This window comes from Xiphias gladius, chromosome 17, assembly GCF_016859285.1.
Source record: "Xiphias gladius isolate SHS-SW01 ecotype Sanya breed wild chromosome 17, ASM1685928v1, whole genome shotgun sequence".
Taxonomy (NCBI): domain Eukaryota; kingdom Metazoa; phylum Chordata; class Actinopteri; order Istiophoriformes; family Xiphiidae; genus Xiphias; species Xiphias gladius.
In genome coordinates this window covers 14,542,757-14,565,788 of record NC_053416.1, presented here as the reverse complement: position 1 = coordinate 14,565,788, position 23,032 = coordinate 14,542,757, and the positions used below count along the sequence as shown (strand labels likewise).

The following is a 23,032-nucleotide window of genomic DNA, read 5'->3' as shown; positions in this document are numbered from 1 at the left end:
TAGAAGCGTGCCGTGGAAACTTGAAGCCTCCAGTGCACAAACTGAGAATGGACTAGACATCTTGTGTCCGGCAGTTAAACTTTTGAAACAAAACAAATCTGCATATTCCTAGATTCTGGGGTTTTATAATAAGAGAATAGGATTAAATGTAATTTAAAAAAAATGTTTAATGAGATAATTAAACTTTTTTTTATGTGGAAAGACCATATAAGATGCAAATTGTTATTTAAGAGTTGTTTTTTTTCTTGTGTGTGTCTTAAATATTCCAAATTCAGTTAAGTTTTTCTCAGGTAGCTTAAAACATGAAAGTTAAAATATCCAGTGTGCGTTACTTAACATGCACGGATGAATTTTTCATGATATATAATTTTTGCAGGATGATTACTGGATGGAATGGACAACCGTGTGACTACTTTGCTATTCTCAGACCTATTGTTACCTGTAGGGGGGTTAAAAGGATGACGTTTACCCTGAGGGTGGCACTACCAAAAGAGGACATGTGGCCATTACAGTCAAAATTACTCATCTCGCTGTCGCAGCATGAATTTGCCAAGTAAATTTTATGGGAATCATCTCTTTTAAAGCTTTAATATTTCGTTTAAATGTGAAAATGGAGGTGGTGCTAAGGGAAAGCTAAAGGTACACAAAAATCCTCTTTGTTAACATTTCTTTATTAACTTTATTAGCTAGTTCAGTAAAAAAGAAATCTCTGAATGCATAGTGCTGGTTTTAGGTTTTTAGCAGCAACAGATGCTTCTGTGGGAAATAACATTCATGAATGGGAAAACTACAACTTCACCCGGTGACTTTGTTCAGTTGGTGTAAAACATCTGCATGCATCCTTTAACAACCACAGTAACAGAAAAACAAACAAAAAGCTGTCTTTCTACTGGAAGATTATAAAGAACTGATAAAATAAATTATTCATTGGATTATTATATTGCCTGAGCTTCCTGTTAAAAGACTAGAGCTGTCTGCTGATATCCTCCTGTTTTGGGATGTTCAATAAAGTTTCTGGTGGTTGTTAAAAAAAAAAAAAAACCCCGTTGACCCGGAAGCAGTGTCTGTGCAGTGCGGCACGTTTTCCTCCTGCGGCGGCAGCATGGGCATCTAGTTGTGGCTGTGTCGGGAGATGTCCGTAGAGATGGTGGAGCTCTCAGTAAAAGCCTCGGAGCCGGTCCGGCCGGCTGCCGGGATCCTGCAGCAGAACCGCGTCTTCCTCGACTTCTTCTGGGACCTGGCCAAACCGGACCAGGAGGTCAGGCTGAAGGCGGTGGAAAACCTCATCCAGTACCTGAAAGCCAACAACAAGGTGAGGCAGACCACTGTCACTGTAAAACCAGCATGGTTCTGCTGGACAGAGGCTGGGGCAGTAGTGTTATTACTACTAGTAGTAGTAGTGTCAGCAATGGTGGGAGAAGTATACAAATTATTATGTGAAAATAACAGTACTACACAAAAAAAAAACTTGTCCTAGTTCAAATTTTTACTTGAGTAACAGTCCATTAGAAGTAAAAGTACTCTATTAGTATTCTATTAATATTATGTACAATGGGCCCTGTGAGTGTTATATTGTTATATTATTGAACCATTATTATTAGTGTATAAACACGTAAACAGAACTTTAATGTCGTGCCTGGTTGAGATGGAGCTCATTTCCTACCGCTTCATGTTCTTTTGGCTTCTTTCATCTATAACACGTGTCATATTTTACAAGCCCACCATAAGGTTTCTATGTAAAATGATTTATACGAAGTAACTAGTAACTACAGCTGTGAAATAGATGTAGTGGAATATAAAGGACATTGTTTCTCTCTGACATTAACCTCCACCAGGGCCCATGTTGACCCCCACTGTTAGTGGCAGTTTGATTGTTTCCTCAGGCACCCAGAAACCAAACAGGACTCTAAAACTGAAATGATTTGTTGATTGACAGAAATTTAATGGCAACAATTTGGGTAACTGATTAATGGTTTAAGTCATTTATTAAGCAAAAATGCCAAACATTCACTGGTTCCAGCTTGTCAAATGTGAATATTTGCTATTTTCCCAGTTTTCTACAACTGTTGGTGGGATAATATGGATGAAGATGTGGGGCTTAAGGGAATAGTGATTGGCATTTTTCACTATTTTATAAACTGGACAATCAATCAATTATTAAAGAAAATAATTGCCAGACATATTAATAAGCCTCAGAGTTCTCCTATGATGGAATAATATAAGGTTTTCTGTGTATTAATTACTGAGCAAGTAACTGCGTAAACAATCTCACGTAACACAACTTTACAACAAATGAGCTCAATGGGGTCCCTTTATGTTGACATATGATACACAGCGTCCCTCTTCAAGACCAGGGCCACAAGATGGAGGATGGAGGACCCTCTACTTCAGTGGTGCAAATTTGTAACAAATTTGCAATGATTTAAACTACCTAGACTGAAATAGAGCAGAGTAAACCTGGGGCTTTTGGGGCCCTATAGAAAATTCTATGTTACAGAAAATACGCAGTATGTAAGTGTATAATAAGTGTGACCAAAAGAAAAGAGGCTTCACTGTACGCAGCAGCTGTGTATCATGGCCTGGTGCTCTCTGTGTACTACAGGCCGATGAGTTGGAATACACCTTTAAGAGGCTGGTGGATGGACTGGCGCACACACGAGAGACTGCGAGACCTGGATTCAGCCTGGCTCTGGGGCAGGTGAGTGGAGACGACCAAACCCGATTAACCTGTCTCTCCATAATTACAATCCTGGTTGACTTGGATTTGGAGATATCAGAAATGTATATGAGACAGTATAATCCCAAGGTCCGTTTACTATCTTTTTAAGAGCTTTCAAATACAACTCATTGCCAGTAAATAGAGCTAGCAGAGTTCTGTGTGCAGACTGTCAGCTACAGTGGGCTCAGGTGACCTAAGTGTGGAAGGTTGGTCATGTGTCAACACCTGACCAAGTTCCATTCGGCCGAAAGCCCTGAAATAAGATAGTAAGTGGACCTTTAATCGGGTTTATTTTATCTGAACCGAGTTGAATTTCCCGTAAGATTCCAGATACTTGTAGAATCAAAGCCAAGGCGTATTGAAGCTGGGGGGGCTTGTGGTGGCCCAACACCTCAGACAGTTTATGTTGGTTTTTCCTTTAATTTGTCACCTTTCTTTATATACAAATACAAGGCAGTGTTAACTGTGAGAATGAAAATTCAGTTCAGTCGGCTTAGCTTCGTATTTACCGTACAGACACGGGAGTGGTATTGGGTTTTCTCACCAAACCCTTGGCAAGAAAACGAATAAGCGTATTTCCCAAGATGTCAAATACTCCCACTTTTTAATAAATGTGTCAAATGTCTCAAGAATTCCTGTTGCTCACCATTAATGAATGATCAAGTCACTATGACTTTGTGTGCTTCGTTAACACTTAATAGATCATCAGTTAATGGATGTTAACTAACAGTTACTTTATACATTAATTGATATGCCACCAAATTAGCTGGAATCTAGTTACCTGAAATACGAAGTTTTGTTTTTTTTGTTTTTTTTAAATCATAGTGGTCATCCGTTGCAAACATCTAAATGTTACTGGGGGTACATTACTTAAGTATACTGTATGCCCTGAACCCTAATCGCCTGATAATTTATTATCAGATTTCTTTTAACTGCCTCGATAATCCAGTATTGGTCTTTCTGACTAGTACGAACAGTCACCTCAACAATCCTTGTAAGATATTTCACAGATATTGTCATTTGAGTTATCACACACACTGATTGGTGATTGACACTTCTGTAATTTAGTTTTAATAGCCGAAAATGTTTAGATGAGTTTTGAATTCTGAGCAGACAGGTGTGTTGCTCATGACTTGATTCGGATGCAAGGCTTTGCAGTGGAGGCTGAGCTGCAAACCACAAGTGATCAATTTAGGCAGCGACTGCTCTGTGAAAACTGAGCCAAGAAGGAAACAATCAACATGTGTTGGCTTTAGTATGACATAAGTATTTGTTTTTCAGGTGTTGAGCGCCTTTGAAGACATCTCTCTGCAGAGTATACTCGACAGAATCAAAGAAAAGCACAATTTGCAGACAGTGAAAAAGGTGAGGGTCTGGTTTTTGTCTTTCTCTGTCGGCTCCAACAGCTTTTGTGAATGAGATCCGTGCCTGTCAAGGTCTTCTTGTGTTTTTCAGAAACTCGTCAGGAATGCTATGTTTGGAAACTTGTTTGGCGTCCTCGCCCTTCATCAGTCCAGCCGCCTCTCTAAAGTAAGTAGTCTCACCACCATTCATAATTTTTAAAGGAAAGGTCCAGATTTGTGTGTTTGCTGGATAAACAGAGGGAGATGGAGCTTGAGCCAAAACATCCATGATTTGTGAACAGGCCTGTGAACATGCAGTCAGATTGTATGTTGTAATGGGAGACCCTGTGTCGCAACTTGAATTTCCGATGATGAGGTTACGCTTGGTAAATAGGTCTTTTTCACAGAGAACCTTGTTACGTGTCACAGTCGAAAAAGAGTCATGTGTAAATAGTGAAATAATGATGGCCAAGGTGAGTTGCATTGTGGGTAATGTAGGCACCAGGTTTGGAAAAGAAGGAAGAATCCGTGGAATAAAAAAAAAAAGGACCCATCCGTTCACACCGACTCGAAGCCTCCGTTGGTTCATCCCTCTCCTCAGAGGCAACGGTCCTGTCTTCTCCAGGACATTTAAGGGAAGAAAAAAGTCTTAAAGTCAGCTACATGAGGGATATACAGGAGTAAAACACTATTGTTTTTATTTATGGATTCATTGATTTTAAATATGCTGATAGTGTAACCGGAAAGCTCACTGTACAGCTAAACTGAGGCCTCGATCCATGATATAAATACTGTGAATAAGTTCACAACATATAGAAAGTGGAGATTTGTGTGATCTGAATGGCTTCCTGTAAAGATTACACTAGGTAAGATAACTTGCCCCCAGCACGTTAATACAGCTCTGGTCTGGAATCATAGTTTGGTTAAACAGCGATCTGTATAGACTATAGCTGCCGACTCTGCGTGTAAAGGTTGCTGTTGTGTGAGCTGCAGTGTAACACAGTGTTCTGGTCTCTGAGCTCTGTCTTGTGTCTCTGCAGGAGCCGCAGGTGGTGTTGGGATGTGTGCAGGTCCTCCAAAGCCTCAGCGAGCACAGACAACACCTGAAGGACCTGCCACAAAAGGCCATGATGGACATCCTCACTGAGGTGTCTGCTCAGACACACTCTTAAACACACAGTGGCCATATTGCTATAACCATAAGACATACACGTGCATAATGCACAAGGACGTTTTTAATTCCATTTTCTACTTAAATCCTGAATTTCACTTGTACTAGTTTGATAGATTCTTTTATATATCTACACCATCCATTTTTTTTCTAAAACTAACTTGTATCTGTCAGATCCCAGAGGTGGTGTTTGAGGAGGTCCTGCTGGGCGCTTTGCAAACTGACCTGGCATCAGCCTTCAGCACCCCAGAGCAGCTGCAGCTGCTGTTGGTGGCACTGCAGCACTTCCCACAAACCCTGAAGCCCAAGAAACTCAAGAAGTTGCTGGGCTCCTCGACCATCATCAACTCTGACAACATCCCAAAGTAAGAACACTGTCACTGACTCGCTTCGGTTTTTGTAGGTTTCATGTTCCCCCTCCCGCTATCGCACACATATCCATACACATGTTGGCTTTCTACGACTGTCTTTCTTTCCCTCTCGCGCTTTCATTCACTTAATCGTTTTCTCTGGAAGGTTGGCAGAGGTGTTAAAGATGGCAGCCCGCTCGGCGAAGAAGGAGTGCGTCCTCCCAGCAGTGGTCCTGGACCTCCTGAAGCTCTCACTGAAAGAAGACAGCTTCCAGCTCTTCTGGAATAAAGCCATCATCGACGGCATGTTGAAGGAGCAGCCGGGGCCAACTCAGTGAGTCCTCAGAGACAGAAAGAGGGAAAGCAACAAATGGCTAAGAAATGTCATTCAGAACTGATTTTCTGTCAGCAAAAAAAAAATCTAGTAATGCAGGTTCAACATGGAATCAGCAGGTCTTACTAATTCCTAAAAAGCACTGAAATTAGCTTGATGATGATGATGATGATGGCGATGAAGAACACCGTCCGACACATCACCTCATAATCCCCCCACATGAGCTCGACTGACTTTCATTGAAACATCCGCATTGGTTCCACAAATTTAATTATCTGTTTCCTTTAATTTGTCACTGACGATATTGTCCAGTCCTAGTTCCAGGCAACAACCTTCTGCTAACGTGTTCCGCTGGTGTCGTCCCGTTTGTGTCCAGTTACCTGAGCTTCCGGCTGCTGGGCAGTGCCCTGCCTCTTCTGTCTGTAGCCCAGCTGCAGGAAGTGTTGTCTGGAGAGGTGATGATGCACTACGGGGAGCATGTGGTGTCTGCTCAGGTCAGTGGCCCTCTCTAGTTGACTGTATAGTAGTTAACACTCTTCAAAACTTAACACAGTTTTAGCATATACTTACTATAATAACCAATTTATAATTTAAATAATAATAATTTTCGGGTGTCAATTATTTTATTTATAATTTATTTTACAAAATGTCTTTTTGTGTTATATACACTCGTACCTCTAGTGGTGAGGCTAGGTAACACTAGAGGTACATGGGGAAAAAAAAAAATTTGTAATTTGTAATTTTTTCCCCAAATTGAAACATTAAGTAGAGAAACAACAAGCTCTTCAAGAAAGGTCAATATCACCGTCTGATAAGTCACCCTTGTAACTAATTTCTTTATTAATTTTAATAGATAATTTACTGATTATTAATTATTAACAACTTTTTAGTTTAGCCATGTTGTGAAAAGTATCTTTGGCTGGTTCTTTCAACAATCCGTTGCATCTTTGATTTTTAATGCCAGGAAGTTGTTGAAAAGACTAATTTTGGTCCAGATGCTCTGCAGCTGTTTTCCAGGTGATCAGATTTCTTGATGTCCTGATGAATTAAAGGGCTAACGAGGCAAATCAAATATCTCGGTTAGGTTTGGAAATTGTCATTATTGTTAACCCTTATTCATAAAGGGTTGCTGTGGGTACAGTTATGTTAGTTATTGTCCCATCCCTGATCGGTCACTGTTTCTCCCACATCTCCACTCAAAATAGGTAAGGAGCAAATAGGTAAGGAGAGGTGACTGTGTACCTGCTTAAACTGGTGGTGATGCACATTAACAGCTGACTAATATGATTCTCATCCATCATTTTCCTCTCTCAGAGACCCAACCGCTTCAAGCTGGCTCCAGAGATGGACGCCTACGTGTCGGACTTCTTGCAGGGCTGTCAGGACTCAGACAAACAGCTGGCAGTGATGGTGGGCTTCTCCTCGTTGACCAACCGGGGTTACCCTGTGGTGCCGTCGGTGTGGAGGGTGGTGCAGCACCTGCAGCCTGCAGCTCTGCAGAACTACGTGGCGTGGCTGAAGAACATGTTCGTGCAACCTCAGCTGGACAAGCTGCTGGACTTCAGCACTCGCAAGCAGAAAGACAATCAGGAAAGACGGGAACAGTGAGTGTCCATGTCTGCTGTAAAATGTTAATCTGTCTGAGAATCCCAGCTCCGTACCTGTCTGGTCTGGTGACCCTGGACAGGAAGATGCAGGTAAAAAAACGGGATGTAACTGTTAATTTTTCCCTCCTCAGGAGGGAGAACTATATATTCCACCTGCGGAAGTGGATCGTTGCTCGGCTCACCTCAATCATTGACAACCACCAGGTGAAGAAGCAGGAGGATCTCATCATGGATGTGGCCAGGTGAGACTTGATTCTAGTTGAGCAATGGGAAGGTCTGTGTGTGTGTGTGTGTGTGTGTCTGTGTGTGTGTGTGTGTGTGTGTGTGTGTGTGTGTGTGTGTGTGTGTGTCTGTGATGAATACAAGGCCATCATTTGGCGTCGTGTTGTTTCTTTTCCAGGTTTGTCTTTTTCCACGCTTTCTTCAGTGCCAAGAAGGCCTCAGCCGACATCTCAGAGACCAAGGGGAAGCTTTCCGTCCCGCTGGATGATAAAACCAGAGGAGTGCTTGTCAGTTCTTTCTTTGGGTGAGACATAAAATCTTCTCTACTGTTCTTAGACAGCGGTCTCTTGAATATCTGCCACTGATCACAGCCAGTGTAGTTTATTCCTCTCAGCTTTAACGTAATTGAAATCACAATGGGTTCCAATTCTGGGGGGGGGGGGGGGGGTGCGGTTCCTCTTAAAGTGACTGTTTGTAAACAAACCAAGAGGTGTTAACATGAAATCACATAGACAGACATAGAGGCGTCTTGCACAACCTTATTACGAGGGGAATTACTTTGGAATCATTATGTCACACACTGTTTAATGGACTTAATGAGATTCCCCAGAACACATCACAGTTTTAACTGCTTTTGACTGTCTGATTGTTACAATGATGTTACAGTGGTTGCCTAATGAAAAATATGTACATTGCTTATGCAGATCGAATATAAGATCACTTCCTGAACAGTTCACAGTCAGCTGATGGATTTAATAGTAGTTTTGCTTTTGAATTCAGGCTAAAATAACAAATCTACTATCAAAAAATCCTGTGGTCGGTCCGTTTGCTTTCAAACCACAAAGGCACCGCACCAAAGTCTGAATAGTCAGAAAAATGTTACATCACAACCAGAGCCAAACCCCGTTTTGTCCGAAGACCACAAGGCTGTTCAGATGTCTCGTGACCTCTGTGCGTCGCTGTTTTCTGTGCGTCCACCATCCAGACTCCTCCTGTCCCTGCACCACCTGCCCCTCTCTGAGGACTCAGCCGAAGGCGCGGCTGTCAACCAAAAGCGGGCGCTGGGCGTGACGGCCGATGGCACCATGTGGATCTACCACCTGGTCCAGTACGCCCAAGTCCTGCTTAACCAGCCTAAATACGTGCAGAGCAGTCAGCCTTTCAGCCCTGAGCAGAGACAGGCCTGGGACAGGTAGGACCAGAAAATCTCCTCAAAGTACCATCTCTGTGACACTACAGCAGGACAAGATCAAGATAACATGATACAGCTTAATTCTTCCTTTTCTTCTAATTGAGTTACAATGTTAAAGCCACTCGCATGAATGTACTTGTACAGGTTTTCTGTAGTTTTTGCCATAATTTCTACATTACTGAACTCGCCAAAGTAATCTTTACATTTCTGTTCACCTAGGGGTTTAACAAATAAGATACATTGTGTTAGTAAGACAGTTTAAGAGATTTTAATGACCACATTTTTCCACACTGTTTAATGAATAATACCAAACTAGGAAGGGACCTGTTTGGTATCTCACTTTCTACACTTTTTTCCAGCATGATGGAGTCGGTGGCAAACCTGAAGAAGAAAGCAAAGAAAGGCCAAACAGAAGAGAGCAGCGCGTTCCAGCAGCTCTTCCTGTTGGTCGCCATGCACCTCTTTAAGGTACAACATACCACCAGAACCATGATACAGTCATATTGTTTTTTTTTTTTGTTTATGTTTTTTTAAGATTGGCACAGCCTTGATGTTGTTGTTGTTTTCTTAAAGAATACTGTAGGTCAATTTTCAATCTGATGACACAAAAACCAAATGTTGCTGTGGAAATTAGCGGAATAAGAGTAAAATAATCCCCTCGACTCTGAATACTCTCATAAATATATTTCCTCTGAAGGCCCCTGAGGAGCTGCTGGACATCATGAAAGACCTGCGGAGCTGTGTGGACAAAGCCCAGGAGAATAAATCGAAGAAGAAGAAAAAGAAACAGGGTGAGGCCTGATACATAGTGATCATATTGGTATTTCCACCATCATTTCAAGTCACACATTAAAGAAATAGTTCAGCATTCTGATAAATAACACTTTATTGCTTTTTTGCCAAGAATTACTTGAGACGATCTAATACCGCTCTCGTGTCTGAGTGAAAAGTATGTAGCCCGAGCCAGGAGGGGCTTTTGCTTATCTTGAAAAAAAAAAAAATGTGGCTACCAGCACCTACCAGCTCACTAACTGACACATCTGGTTTGTTTAATCCGTAAACAAACATCTGCTGCGTCTCGGAATAAACTGAGCTGTGGAATATCTACGTTTTTCTCTTCAGGTTTAATTCAGCTGTCAGTGTGGTCGCTGCGTAGAGGTTATTACCTGCACAAGACCAGAAAGAATAGAGAACCCAACATCAGCAGTGTCGTTCTGGTCTTTTGTTGACACTTTAAAAATGTTTCAGTATAGATAGTATATTTATTGTGCAGTTTCATTCTAACATTTTGCAGTTGTTAGGTGGTGTAAAAGCCCTTGATCACATCTGTATAAAAGTAATGAGCCCATTCCATTCATTGATGAAGACCATAAAATGCAGTTATAAACTACTAAATGAACCTTGAGTTTTGATAATTTTGTTGCATAAGTTGTTTCCTAGGGTTGAGCGTTACCTTGCATTGTAAAATTTCAGTTTTAGTTGTTAAGTTACTCATATTTGGATAGTATGTTTTAAAAAAAACAATTAGTTAAATGACAACATGTTGTATGTAAGTTGCTTGTAATGATAAACGCACAGAGAGTAATCACCCAGCTGCAGTTTCCCTCAGCGTTTTAGCATTTTTCAGCGCATTGTTTTGGTTTTATGGCCCACATTTAGCAGCTGAAGAGCCAGAGTTTTCAATCAGAAGTTGACGGAGACAAAAGCAGAGCTAAAAGTATAGTGAAGATACAATGTACATTTGTCAAATTACCAAAAATGTGACTGCAAATTAAAGCTAATGTTCCCCTGTGTCTGCTGGATATGTAAAGAAGAAATTGTTTGCTAACACGTTTTGCCATATCAACCTGATAGGGTGTTAATACGTGTGTTGTGCTCGAAGCTTGTTCCTATGCATGCAAGGGGTCAAAGAAATCAGTTTTTCTGCTTTAAAGTGTATGGATGTGTGGATTTTCCCTGATCCAGCCACAGACCAGGAGGAGGAACCCGATTGGGTGGAGGTAATGGTGGACATCTTGTTGTCCCTGCTGTCCCAGCCGAGCCGACATATCAGGCAGGTCTGCAAAACCGTCTTCTCCTCCATCTGCCCCCATGTTACGGCAGGAGCCCTCACCGCCATCTTAGATGTAAGTGACACATACAAGGTCATTCATCATCAAATGGTCAAGCAAAGTCACAACTGTATACATATGAAAATGTTTTTACAGGTAGACGTAATGAAATTAGGTCTATAGACCAGTGATTTTATTTTAAATAAACATAATTTTAATAAGATATAAGACACTGGTCCAGCCACAAGGTTCAATTAATTCAGTTTTCCGGAGATTTCAGCTATGAAATAATGTAATGTTGGAACTAGTAGGGATGTGCTGATTAGACACAGAGCAATGGCCCAATAAACTATCCCAAAACACTAGACTGGATTTCAGATAAAATATAAGGTACAATCTGACACGGACTTCTCCCAAATATAAGTGTGACCTCCAGTTTAACATGTTACTGACAGCAGCTGTGTGCCGTCAAAGCAAAAAATGGGAAAATGCAAAATGTGCAATAGCAGTGCTTGGAGAGGTTGAATCAGTGATTAAAGTTTCAGCACCACAGACATGATAACACCCTCACAAAAGAATCATACAGAGGAAAATGCCAAAGTTGTACATGAAACAAGTGTGAGCAACTCCAGACAGCGGCAAGACAAATCCATCTCTCAATGATTTCCAACTTCTCTACCCTGTCTATGGCACTGAGCCCCAAGCCCATTGGTTCCTAAATATATATTTTTTTATTTTGAAAAAAGGCTCATCAGCTTCTGGAAACAGCTGGTCACTGTAGTGTTTAGCAAATAGCACTCAGACAGGAGTAAACAGTGCATTTATTGTGGACTATGTTCAGCAGTTCCAGTGAGTATTTACAGCAGCAGAACAGTGTGTGTGGGACTGACTCAAAATAAACTACAGGAATGTATAACTCAGTGTGATTCACTGGTGTGTTTTTAATAGTTTTTGGACAACAATTGACCTCTATGGCACAGAGGAATAAGATGGATCAGACTTTGTTTTTTTTTTTTATTTTGGTCTGTATATAGGGTTTGTTGGCAATAAGATAAATATAGAAAATTGCCAGTCTTATTCTATAAGGGCACTAATTTACATTGTTTATATCTGGGCATTTAGTGTGGATCCATTTTTTTTTTTTTTTTTACTGTTGACATCTAAACAGAAAGATTGGTGGAGCAAGAGAGAATAGAAATTCAGACTTTATTTAGTGCCTGTTTTAGGTGATGTGTGATTTGTGGAGCAACGCTGGCAGTCTCAACAATGGCTGTATGTATGTAGAGAGTGTAGTGTGTGTCATACACAGGTCCTCTGTAAAAACGGGCCGTTATCCGGCCGCCACAACAACACTAACTAGATCAGCATCAGAAAATGTCTTGTTTGCCAACTGCCCAGATAATGCCCGGTCAATTTTAGTAAATAACTGATCTCTAATGGTATTCAGAGTCACGTGTGTTGCACTGGCAGCTTTGTAAGTGACTGTAATGATGGTGTTTTTGGGCTCCGTGCAGGTTTTGGACCCAGAGAAGGATGATGAGGAGGGCAGGGCTGTGGTCGTCACGGACGACAACAACACCAACAAATCCCAGCATCAAAAAACAAAGGAAGAGGATGATGAGGAACATGATGAGGAAATGGAGGTCGGTTCTTCCCCTACTTAGTCACAATTTAACTTCTTTTGTAATCTGATCAGTAACATAATTTTATCGTTTTATGTCCCCATACAACCCCATAATTTTTCTTACTACACTAAATATTAATATATAATTTAATAATAATTCTTATTACACTAAATAAATGCATGTGTCTTTACTGTTACTGTTTTGGATGCGCTTATGGCTCCTCCAGGATGACACGTCAGATGCAGAAGATGATGACTCTGACAAGGATGATGATGATGATGATGATGATGAAGCAATGGAAGAGGGGAAAGAGGAAGAAGAAGAAGAAGAGGAAGAAGAAGAAGAGGAGATGGAAGGAGAAGAGGTGGACCAAAATTTCCGTTTGAAGTTGATGAAGGTGTTGCAGCAGCAGAATGCTCTGGTGAGTGTTCGGGCTTTCAGCACGGCCTGGTGTCAATGGTTCATGTGTACTGGTTTTTAAAGTAATGATTGTTTAAACCTACATTAATTTGACTTGTTTTGGCCACTTGGGAGCAGTAAAACAATTTGTAAGCTCAAAGAAATCTTAGCACACCTAGATCCATTTAGTCATGTCCTTGCTCCTTATGCAGAGAGGTTTTAGATGAGGGTAACACTGATCAGGTCTCAACCGACTGTATAGGGGAATGCAGTGTCACGTTGTGTTAAAGACTTCTGGGTTATAACCACATGTCCTCTGTTGGCCTGTATGTTCAGGCCACAGAAGAGGACGGCAGCAGTGATGAAGATCTGGATGATGAAGCCATGATCGAGCTGGATAAGAGCCTGTCAGCGCTGTTCTCAGAGCAGAAGAAAAAGGCCCAGGCCAAGAAGGATGAGAAGACAAAACTACAGAAAGAGAAGACCCTGGTCCGAGACTTTAAGATCAAGGTACCTTATCTTCAGTCTGTGGTCTTGTAAGGGACTTGTAAACAGTTTGGAAAATATGCTTTACCAGAGTCAGATAATAGCCGAAAGTGAAAAAATACACCTTCCACCAACCCAAAGGCCTTGTCCCTCCTTTGTTTGGCTGTTGTAGGTGTTGGACCTCATTGAGGTGTTCGTGGCCCGGCAGGCCGGCAGTCCTCTCGTGTTGGGTTTGGTGGAGCCTCTGCTCACCATCATCGACAGAGGAATGAGCTCCGACAGCAACCAGCAAGAGCAGGACTTCCTCCGCCGAGCTGCAGATATCTTCAGGTAACGTGCTGTGTCTGTCGCTGATTCAGTGTTTGTGGTCTCCATCCCTGGTCTTATTGTTTATTTCTTCACGTGATTGGTGTCAAGCATGATTATGAATTGGGTTTGAGTGTTTTGTCTATCTTAAATTTTCAAATTACAAGCTGGTCTTCAATCACCATATTGTTTCGAGAGTAATTACAACAAACCAAGACTGAAAAAACTGTTCACTTCAGCCTCCGAGTTGTAACAATATCTCCCTCTTGATGAAAATAACTATAGAACTGTCGGCAAACCGCTGGCAAAATGGCAACAAAGCCTCCAGCACTAAATATAATCTAACTTTCTTAAAGTGAAGATCCGACATTTACACCCATTTCATGTTATGACTCGCCAGCTGTGCAGAGGTGGGACAGCACCTGTGCACAGCACGTCATGTGAACTAATTCTTTTCGAGCATAACCCAGCCGTTACCCTTCTAAGGTATAGGTGGAATGTTGTTTTAGGTCGTTTTAGTGCTCTGCATTGGCCTAAAATTAATATCTGAACCCATCCTGTGTCCAAAGGCCTATGTTGTACAAGCAGGGTCTGAACCTGGAAAAAATCAACGAGATCTGGTGCTGTCCGGCTCAGTGACGGTTTCAAAACTCTCGGTCTTTGGGTTGGAACGTGTTGCCATTTACTCATTCGTATTTTTAGTTAATGCATATGTTGCCTTGTTTTTTTTTTTTTTTTTTTTTTTTTTTTTTTTTTTCAGGAATCAGCTGTGTAGGTCCAAGGTTTACTGCAGGACTGTTGGTGACAGACAGGGGGAGCTCCATGACCTGCTGGACAAACTGATGACTAAAACCCAGAAAATGTCAGACTCCTCAGTCTGCCTCTACTACTTCAGGTACAACTTACTGTTTAATTACTGAGCTGGAAAGAAAGTTACGCTAAACTCTGACACATCACATGTGATATATATATGTATATATATACACAAAACTCAAGTACCACTTACTCCCCCGTTTTGAGCTTTTGACTGTATCACACAGTCTTTATAAGCAGTTTCCAAGGTCAGGAATGAAATATCAGCCCCTGCGCATAATTTGAGTCTGTTGTGAACAGTCCAAAAATTGTGCCTCGGATGTTCCACATTTTGCTGATGTTGAACTGTCCTTGCAGTGCGGCTCTGTATGTGGTGAAAGTGCTCCGAGGAGCTCCTCCTGCTGAGACAAAAGAGGAGCAGCCTGCCGAGAAAGCTGCATCAAACGACGTATGTTTACCATAAACTGATTCATGTTACACCTTTGTTTTCATCTGCCCTCAGAATTAGAAGAAAGTAAGATCAGCAAATCAGTCAGTTAGTAGCCTAATGCGACAGTGTGTGAGGCGTTTCTGGCACAACGTAGTTGAAACTACATCTAAGCTTTACCCAAAACAAATCACACAAAGGCCAGGTCAAGCTTTTCTTTTGCTTTTCGATCACAAGGTTCCTCAGTAAACAGATGGTAATTAAATATTTACATGGTATGCAATTGTTCCCGTTGCATTTTCATCTCTCATATTATGTCCAGCTTTGGACCAACTAAATTTCGGTCTGTTTCTGTACTTTCCTGGGTAAGGAAGTGGGTCAGTGCTGGATGACTTGGCCCCCTTGAGCCGGAGTTTCTTTTTCACACAGATTTTCTTTATCTTAAACAATTGGAGTTGAAATGATCAGTTGATTAGTAGATTAGTTGATCAACAGAAAATTAATCTGCAGGTGTTTTGATAATTGTAATTTTTTTTTAAAATCATCAAAAATGTGTGATTTTGCCTCCTTAAATGTGAATATTTTTTGGTTTTCTTTATCCTCTGTGATAGTAAACTGAATATCTTTAGGTTTTGGACTGTTGGTCAGACAAAACAGGGAATTCAAGGGCGTCACATTGGGCTCTGGGAAATTGAGACAGACATTTTTCTTACTTGAGAAAATAATCAAGAGATTAAATGTTAATGAAAATAATTGTTAGTTGCAGCCCTTTTACTATTTAACAAAGGAAGTGTCGCCGAAAGCAATAGGCCTTTTTCACAGCAGACATTTTTATTTGTCACCATAGGAAAAGCAACAGTGACTTGGATTAATGACAAGTCAGTCACAAGCTTCATGTACGTCATTATTAATTTGTTGAGTCTGATTCCGTTGTACTTTGTTGCATTTTGCTTTTGTCAATGCACCAACTTCTCCAACTCAGTCATATGTAAAATTTTATTTGCAGTATTTTGACTTCTTAAAGTCCAAGCGGAATTCACTCATCATTCATCTTATTATTTACACCTGTGCTTTTCCCACTGTGACATGTCAAAATGTCTTCTGTTCTTTTTCAGGACGTCATGCTCACAACCCCAGTCATTTACATTCATGCCTCTATTAACAGACAGTCTTATCCCTGATGGTGTGTGTCTTTTTATGGCGTTTGTGTTTGCAGCTGAGGTTCATGGGGAATGTGGATGTGGATCGGGTCTCTAACGTCTTCAGAGAGGCTCTGACCTCTTTCATGAGCAGGAGGAAGAGCCCTCTGACCGCTCAGATGTTCACAGACTTGTTCAACAGATTTCCCGTGAGTACGGCGGCACATCTCATTCAGAAAAGAGGAGTTAGTTCAGGACACCATGGAGACAGAGGACGCGTCTCCGCTGGCAGTAACTAATGCAGCTTGTGTGTTATTTTCCAGGTTTTGTGTGTGAATCTGTTGGATACAGCGGTGCAGCACATCACATCTGGGGTCAGAGAACACCAACAGGTAAAGGTTTCTACTGCAGTTATGTAGCTAGATTTCTGACTGGCAAACAAGAACGGGAAAATAAGGAGGAAATGAAACTAAAAGCTGACGTTATTGATGGTCTGTGATGATGCAGGCTGGTTAGGCAGAAACACAACCAGGAATAAAGACTTAAGATCAGTTTCTGATTTAATTCATAAGTTTGGATCCTGTTTCTCCTTAGTCACTGGACCATATGGCTGGATTTAAGTTGAACAGCTACTATTAATTTGTTAGAATTCTGTGTGGGAATGTTTCTAACATCCTCATGCTTTGGATGAGTCAAGTAATAAAGGTTAACGCTGGTGATTCATTATTTATCATATTGTCAATAAATCACATAAAAATACTAAAACCAACAATGTTTTAATCTGTCTCTAAAGAGACCAGTCCTTAAAAACAGGTCACAAATGTATCATAACATTTTTTAAAAAAGGCCCAGTCACGTCCTAAAACAGCTGGGCACTGTAGTGTTTAGCAAATGATGCGTAAAGAGGAGGAAAAAGTATGTTTGTTGGGGACTGTTTTCATCTGTGGATTAATACAGATTTGGTTCTCTAATATTCACAGTAGCAGGACGGTGTACGTGTGATTGATTCAGAATAAACTACAGTGTGTTCACGGTCAAGAGGGAAAGAGCGTGTGACCCAGTGTAACATGTAGCTCATTGATGTGTGTTTTTTACAGTTTTTGGACAATAGGGCTCTGTGGCAAAATTACCGCAGTTACAACCAACATCCAGCTCCACTTTAAACCCAATTGTCTGACGTTTGATCAAAATACAGAATCAGCCGCGTATTTGTCATCTTTTAAAGAGCTCCTGACAAACACGAAGCATGACCTCCTCCCTCCATCCTCACTGCTAGATATTCATTTATTACCAGCTACTTCCACTGTTAAGTCCACGTATATGTTAGACTTCCTGTTGATGGAAATTGTTTTGTGTGTGTGTGTGTGTGTGTGTTTTTAGGGCCAAGCATGTGTGTTGGTGTTGCGGGCGATGCAGAAAAAGGAGGTTCAGCAGCTGCTGAGCGGTGCTCCGTGGACGGAGCTCTGTGTGAAGATCACAGGTCAGCTGACAGCCGTAAGTCTACACAGCTCTACATCACAGTCCTGGGATACATCACAGGGTCAACACTGAGCATGAGCTGCATGCAGGAAGTCTGGAAGTATGATTAGTTGTTCAGGTGATTTCGGACAACAACTCAACAGCATGTGTATACAACTTGTAGCACACATATCAACTTTACAAGATCAAAATATGTCCCTGTTTTGTTTACAGATAGCTGCACTGCCCCCAAGTGGTCAAAAGGCATTTAATTCAGATTTAACAAGAAATCGTGTGTGTGCGTGCGTGGGTGCGTGCGTGCGTGTGCGTGCGTGCGTGTGCGTGCCTGTGTGTGAACACCAGAACATTACACTCATGATTGTTGGTGTGGATGCACCCGAGACCAGTGCTCTCTGTTTCCAAAATATATCTGTAAATATCTGCATGGAACTGATTAAAAGTCATATTTCTATGGATGAGATAGCATGAGGCTGTAACTACACATCAGTTCCTCACCAAAATTAGAGGCGTTCATACACCAACATCCTTTAGGCTTGTGGAGATTTTAATTATATTGTTCTCAAAGTTTATGAGATTGCGTCGTGCAGCGATTAACCATGATTACAGCCAATACTGCTCTCACTGTCCTCTGTGTGTCTTTGGGACAGCTGAGGGTGAAGACGGGCATAATTAGATGCTTCTGCAATTCTTCACCACAGCGCTTCACTTCTGTATGGCCCCATCTTTTCCCTCCTAGACAAAAATCAGACCTGCCTAACAGCGGGACTCCTCTGCAGTGCTTTTTTTTTTCCAGTTGCTACATGTTTGTTATCATAAGGAGTAATTTCAGTGTTTGGTTTCTGAGCTGCTCTCCTTATAGAGCTTTGTTAAACATGTAATAAAAACAGTTTCGTCCATGCAGTCTTTGAAAATGGCTTTGACAAAAAAAAACTGCACTTTACTTGAGTTGCCCTTTTTAAAATTTATAAGATTTAGGTGTTTATTAATGTATTTGTCAGCTGCTATATCTCCTCCTGTGGGCACCCATAGGTGGTGTATAAAAAAGATACTGAATGACAATATTGTAAAACAGAATTGTAATAATATCAAATATGCCCTGATATGAGAAGTTATAATTGATGAAAAATACAGTACAATTATAAACTCAAAAAATGTCCTTATAACAACATTGTATTGTCTTGGAGGATTTAAAGCATTACTAGCTGCAGAAATGTCTAAGTCTAGCTAGAAAGACTTTATCAAGTCCATTTGTGGTAATTCCTTGCTAACTAGGAATGTCACAACAGTTACGTTTCACAGTAAAGGCCAAACACTGCCTTTACATTAAAATGCTTTTTTATTGTGGGGGTCCCAGAGGCCTAAGGTGCTGACCATGTTATCACAACATCCCTGCTCTGAGTCCAGCTGGGGATTTTTGTCGCATGTCATCTCCTCTTTGTCTTTCTAGCCTCACCTCCTGTCAAATTTCTGCTATTTTCTATGCAATAAAGGCAAAAAGTGCCCAATAAATACTTTAAAATCAATTTATTGAGAAGCAGACATAGCAAGTGATGTTTTAGTACCAGCAGTAGTTTTGTCTGCCGTTATCTCACCATAGTAAATGAATGGAGTACAGCAGAAGCATAAACAAATTTGAAAACAAAAATACACCAACAATTCATGAAAGCACATTAAAAATAGTCTGGAAAGAGTTGAAATACACAAGGATCAATGGCATTGGCCAACAATACACCAAAGAAACCAAACGTCCCTCTATTTTTTTTTACATACTGGCAATCTAGTAATTACAATAATAATAATAGTGAGCTGTACTGCATTATATCTAACAAATCAGAGGTGGAACACAATGGCTATGTCAGCTGATGATAAGGCCAACAAGGATAGCAATCTAACCCCACTGTCGTCGTCTTCTCTCAGAGTCTTCAGCAGGTTGGTCAAACTGAGAGCAAGGTGGTGAAGGAGAAGGTGGTGAAAAACCTGGAGCTCTGTCAGTTCCTGGTCAAGCACGTTCACCAGCAGGTAGGTCGGGCTGTGAGTGTGAAATCATGAGGAGGAAACCAGTTGATGTGAATTCAGTCCAGACTTTCAGTCTCTGCCTCTGCTCCCCGCACTGTTTAGAAGCTGTCTGTGGACCTGGAGCCCCTTCAGATGGTCCTGCAGCCCCTGACCAGCGTCATCACTTTCAAGAAGACCGGCAAGCTGGAGGACACCTACTGGGCTGTGATGAAACACTTTGGAGTCATGTGAGTTATTGTCTGCCAGAACTTCAAAACAGTACATAAGACAAACTGCTTTTTTGTCTTTTTTTTTTTTTTTTGTCTGAGTTTGTGTGTTCGGAAACATTTTGAATACAAGAAAATATCACTACACACATTGATCTTTCTTTCATCCAGCTGCTGCGATGCTTTTCCTGCAATCTTTTGTCCTGCACACACTCGCTTGTAAAAAGCTGATTTAAAAAAAACCTCGCTACACGTATATATGGCCAAGAAATCAACATTCTCCAGGAGAAATCTAGCTGGGGAATCCAGGTTTCTCGAACCCCCAGGTTTCCCATTGACGTGACGTTGAAGAAATCAGATTACTGCGGACAGCTGACAGGAAACTGGTTATTTAAGAGCATGTAAAGAACCGCAGTGTTTCAGCTGATGATAAAACTCAACCAGGAACACTGGTGTATTCAGACCGTTGTGTTGCAGGGTCAGCCGACAACAAAGCTGAACCTGGCTCAGCCGGCAAGGGCTTCCCCATTCTGTGGCTGTGCTGTTCAGAGATTTCAAACCTTAAGGATGAGAACTGCAAAAGATCTGACACCCCACAGACAAAGAGAATAACTATTTCTATTTTGACTGTAGCACACTTCTCACCAGAAGCAGTCCCTCCCCAGCACTGACTGAAAGACACTTGGAAAGATATGATATTCTTTTTGACACCACAGACTGAAGTTCGGGGTAGTTAAGAGATTCAGCTAGATTCATGATTTTTTAATGATTCAATTCAGAAGCAACGTTTTTCTTTCCTTGTCCATTTCTATTTTTTAAATCACCATTCAGTTCAGTAACTGTTGGACAAAATAATATAACCAATAAAAAAAACATGACTCTATACAAAATGTTGAAGTGGTGTGATGGCTTTAGCACATGACATGTGTCCCTAAGTGACTGCTCAAACAAATGAGTTTGATTAAAAGCATTTTATACTGACTGTTGCTGAAACCAGACTAAATTTGAGACTAACACAAGAATGTAATGTTGATGCCCCTGATTGATAAGTTGAATCAATGCTTTCTTTACCTCAGGGCTCATGTAAAACAAGGTGTTTTCTTTTTTGTTTGTTTTTTTTTTTTGAGCATTTGTGTTGTCATGTTGACCTTGAATGTGTTCATGTTCACATTTGCAGGAAACCCAAAGTTGAAAAGACAAAGTCTGACAAGGAGGCCGAGCAACAGCCAGTTTCCAAGAAGAAGAAAGGCTTTTTACCAGAAACAAAAAAGCGTAAAAAGCGCATAAAGCCTGTTTTAGAGCCAGCAGCAAAGCCAGCAGCGGACCAGTCAACCCCCACAGACAAACCTGGAGCAGACAAAGGACAAGCCAAAAAGAAACATGACAAGAAAAAAAAGCAGAAACGACCGGCCGACGGCGTGACGGCTTCTCAGCCCAAACCAGCCAAGAAGAGCAAGACACAGTCTGAGAGCATGGCAGCGAAGAAGAAGAAGAAGAAGAAACCCAAACAGAAGAAAGAGGGAGGGGGGCAAATGTAAAGTGGACACTGCCATTTGAATGGACACAAAGTTTTTGTTAATTTCCTTTTAAAGAGGCTGTGTTTTCGTCTGTTAATTTTCCTACTGTGCTTGCAGTTTACTCGGCTGCCAGTTCAGTTCCGGCAATACGTTGGTATGTTTCAGGATGATAGTTCCATATTGAAAACTTCAGATGTGTGCGAAGTACATTAAGTAACATTATTTTTCTAATGTGAGACTATTGATTAAAAAAAAAAAATGTGTACAACAATAAATTCATTTCTCTTTCTGGAAATCCATCGCAACTCTGCTCCTATTTCATAATAGTTCAATCAGCTTTGTTATTCAGAATCAACAAGAAAAAATAACTAGATGAACATTACATTACTTGGTCAGATCTCACAGTAAGTTTCCCATTGGACTATCAAACTAACAGACAGAATATAAAACTCTAAGTGTTTGACAAGAAGGATCCAGCTCTGCCTTTCATATTCACTTCTTCAGACCATTTGATATTTTTGCCGTGAAAATGATGGGTCTCCATTTTTTAGGTTGATAACAACCTAAGCTTGATACCTGTCATGGCCTGGAGTTGAAAATCAAAATTTATATACAGCACTGTGCAAAAGTTTAAGGCACTAAAACTAAAGAGAGGATCATTTCAAAAAGAATTGCATGCTTGTGTGGAATTAATTGATAAATATAAAGTGCAGTTAACAGAAAAAGCCAAAATCAAATCAATATCTGTTGTGTCCACCCTTTGACTTTAAAGAAGCACCAGTTCTCCTTGGTACGCAGTTCTTCAAGGTACGTGGCAGGTAGCAAGCATCTGGAGAACTTTCCACAGCTCCCCTGTTGATTCAGGCTGCCTCAGCATCTTCCGTCTCGTCATGCGATCTCAGACTCAGTCTCAGACACGCTGCAGAATGACTTTTGGGAACAATCAGAACCTACACATCCAAAGTACCTAGAACTTTGGCACAGCCCTATACAATATGTCTAAAATGACCAGAATACGTCTATAAAGTATTCACCATGTGAGGTAGAATGTAAACATCCCCCAGGATGCGAAACCCCCCACGATTCCCAGGAAAAACACCAAGGACATGACCTCAGTGTTCAGTTTTTTATTTTTATTTTTTTTATTTATACAGTAGCTGCTTTCACTAGATATCAATCTACATAAAGGATAAACCTTGTTATATTATTCTATCTTTTTGTTAATGTCACAAATTCCATGTGTTATTCCAACTCTGTCCTTTCTGACTAACCCCTACTCTATGGCTCACAGCCCTACTGGTTCCTACTGAAAACAACAGTTTGTTTGTTGTTGTTTTTTTTTTGGTTTTTTAAAGGCTTAATAATTTCCTTAATAGCTGGTCAATGTAGTTTCCAGCAAACATAACTCAAACAGGAGTAAATAAAGCATTTGTTGGGGACTGTTTTCCACTGCAGATTAATAGACATTTGGTCTTGTGAGTATTTTTTTTTTTTTTTTTTTGCCAGCAGGACAGTGTCTGTAAGGTTGACTCAGACTACAGTGGTCACGTTGGTAATGAAGGAACTTGTCAGCCAGTGCAACTGTGTGGCTCACTGATGTGTTTTTAATAGTTTTTGCACAACAATGGAG

At 40.9% G+C, this 23,032-nt stretch overlaps 1 protein-coding gene across 1 annotated transcript; it reads left to right on the top strand.

Moving 5' to 3' along the window:
• The first annotated feature begins 1,056 nt into the window (after positions 1-1,056).
• mybbp1a (MYB binding protein (P160) 1a) lies at positions 1,057-22,827 on the top strand. The gene is made up of 27 exons (XM_040150957.1): positions 1,057-1,312; positions 2,603-2,698; positions 4,001-4,084; positions 4,175-4,249; positions 5,103-5,210; positions 5,408-5,598; positions 5,750-5,917; positions 6,294-6,411; positions 7,232-7,521; positions 7,656-7,766; positions 7,925-8,050; positions 8,732-8,938; positions 9,298-9,406; positions 9,636-9,729; positions 10,904-11,064; positions 12,504-12,632; positions 12,841-13,035; positions 13,350-13,523; positions 13,672-13,829; positions 14,566-14,700; positions 14,976-15,066; positions 16,262-16,393; positions 16,508-16,576; positions 17,565-17,678; positions 19,581-19,682; positions 19,782-19,906; positions 21,063-22,827. Exons 1-27 carry the CDS (start codon positions 1,133-1,135, stop codon positions 21,421-21,423), a joined length of 3,903 nt encoding a protein of 1,300 aa, XP_040006891.1. The 5' UTR covers positions 1,057-1,132; the 3' UTR covers positions 21,424-22,827.
• Positions 22,828-23,032: the final 205 nt, after the last annotated feature.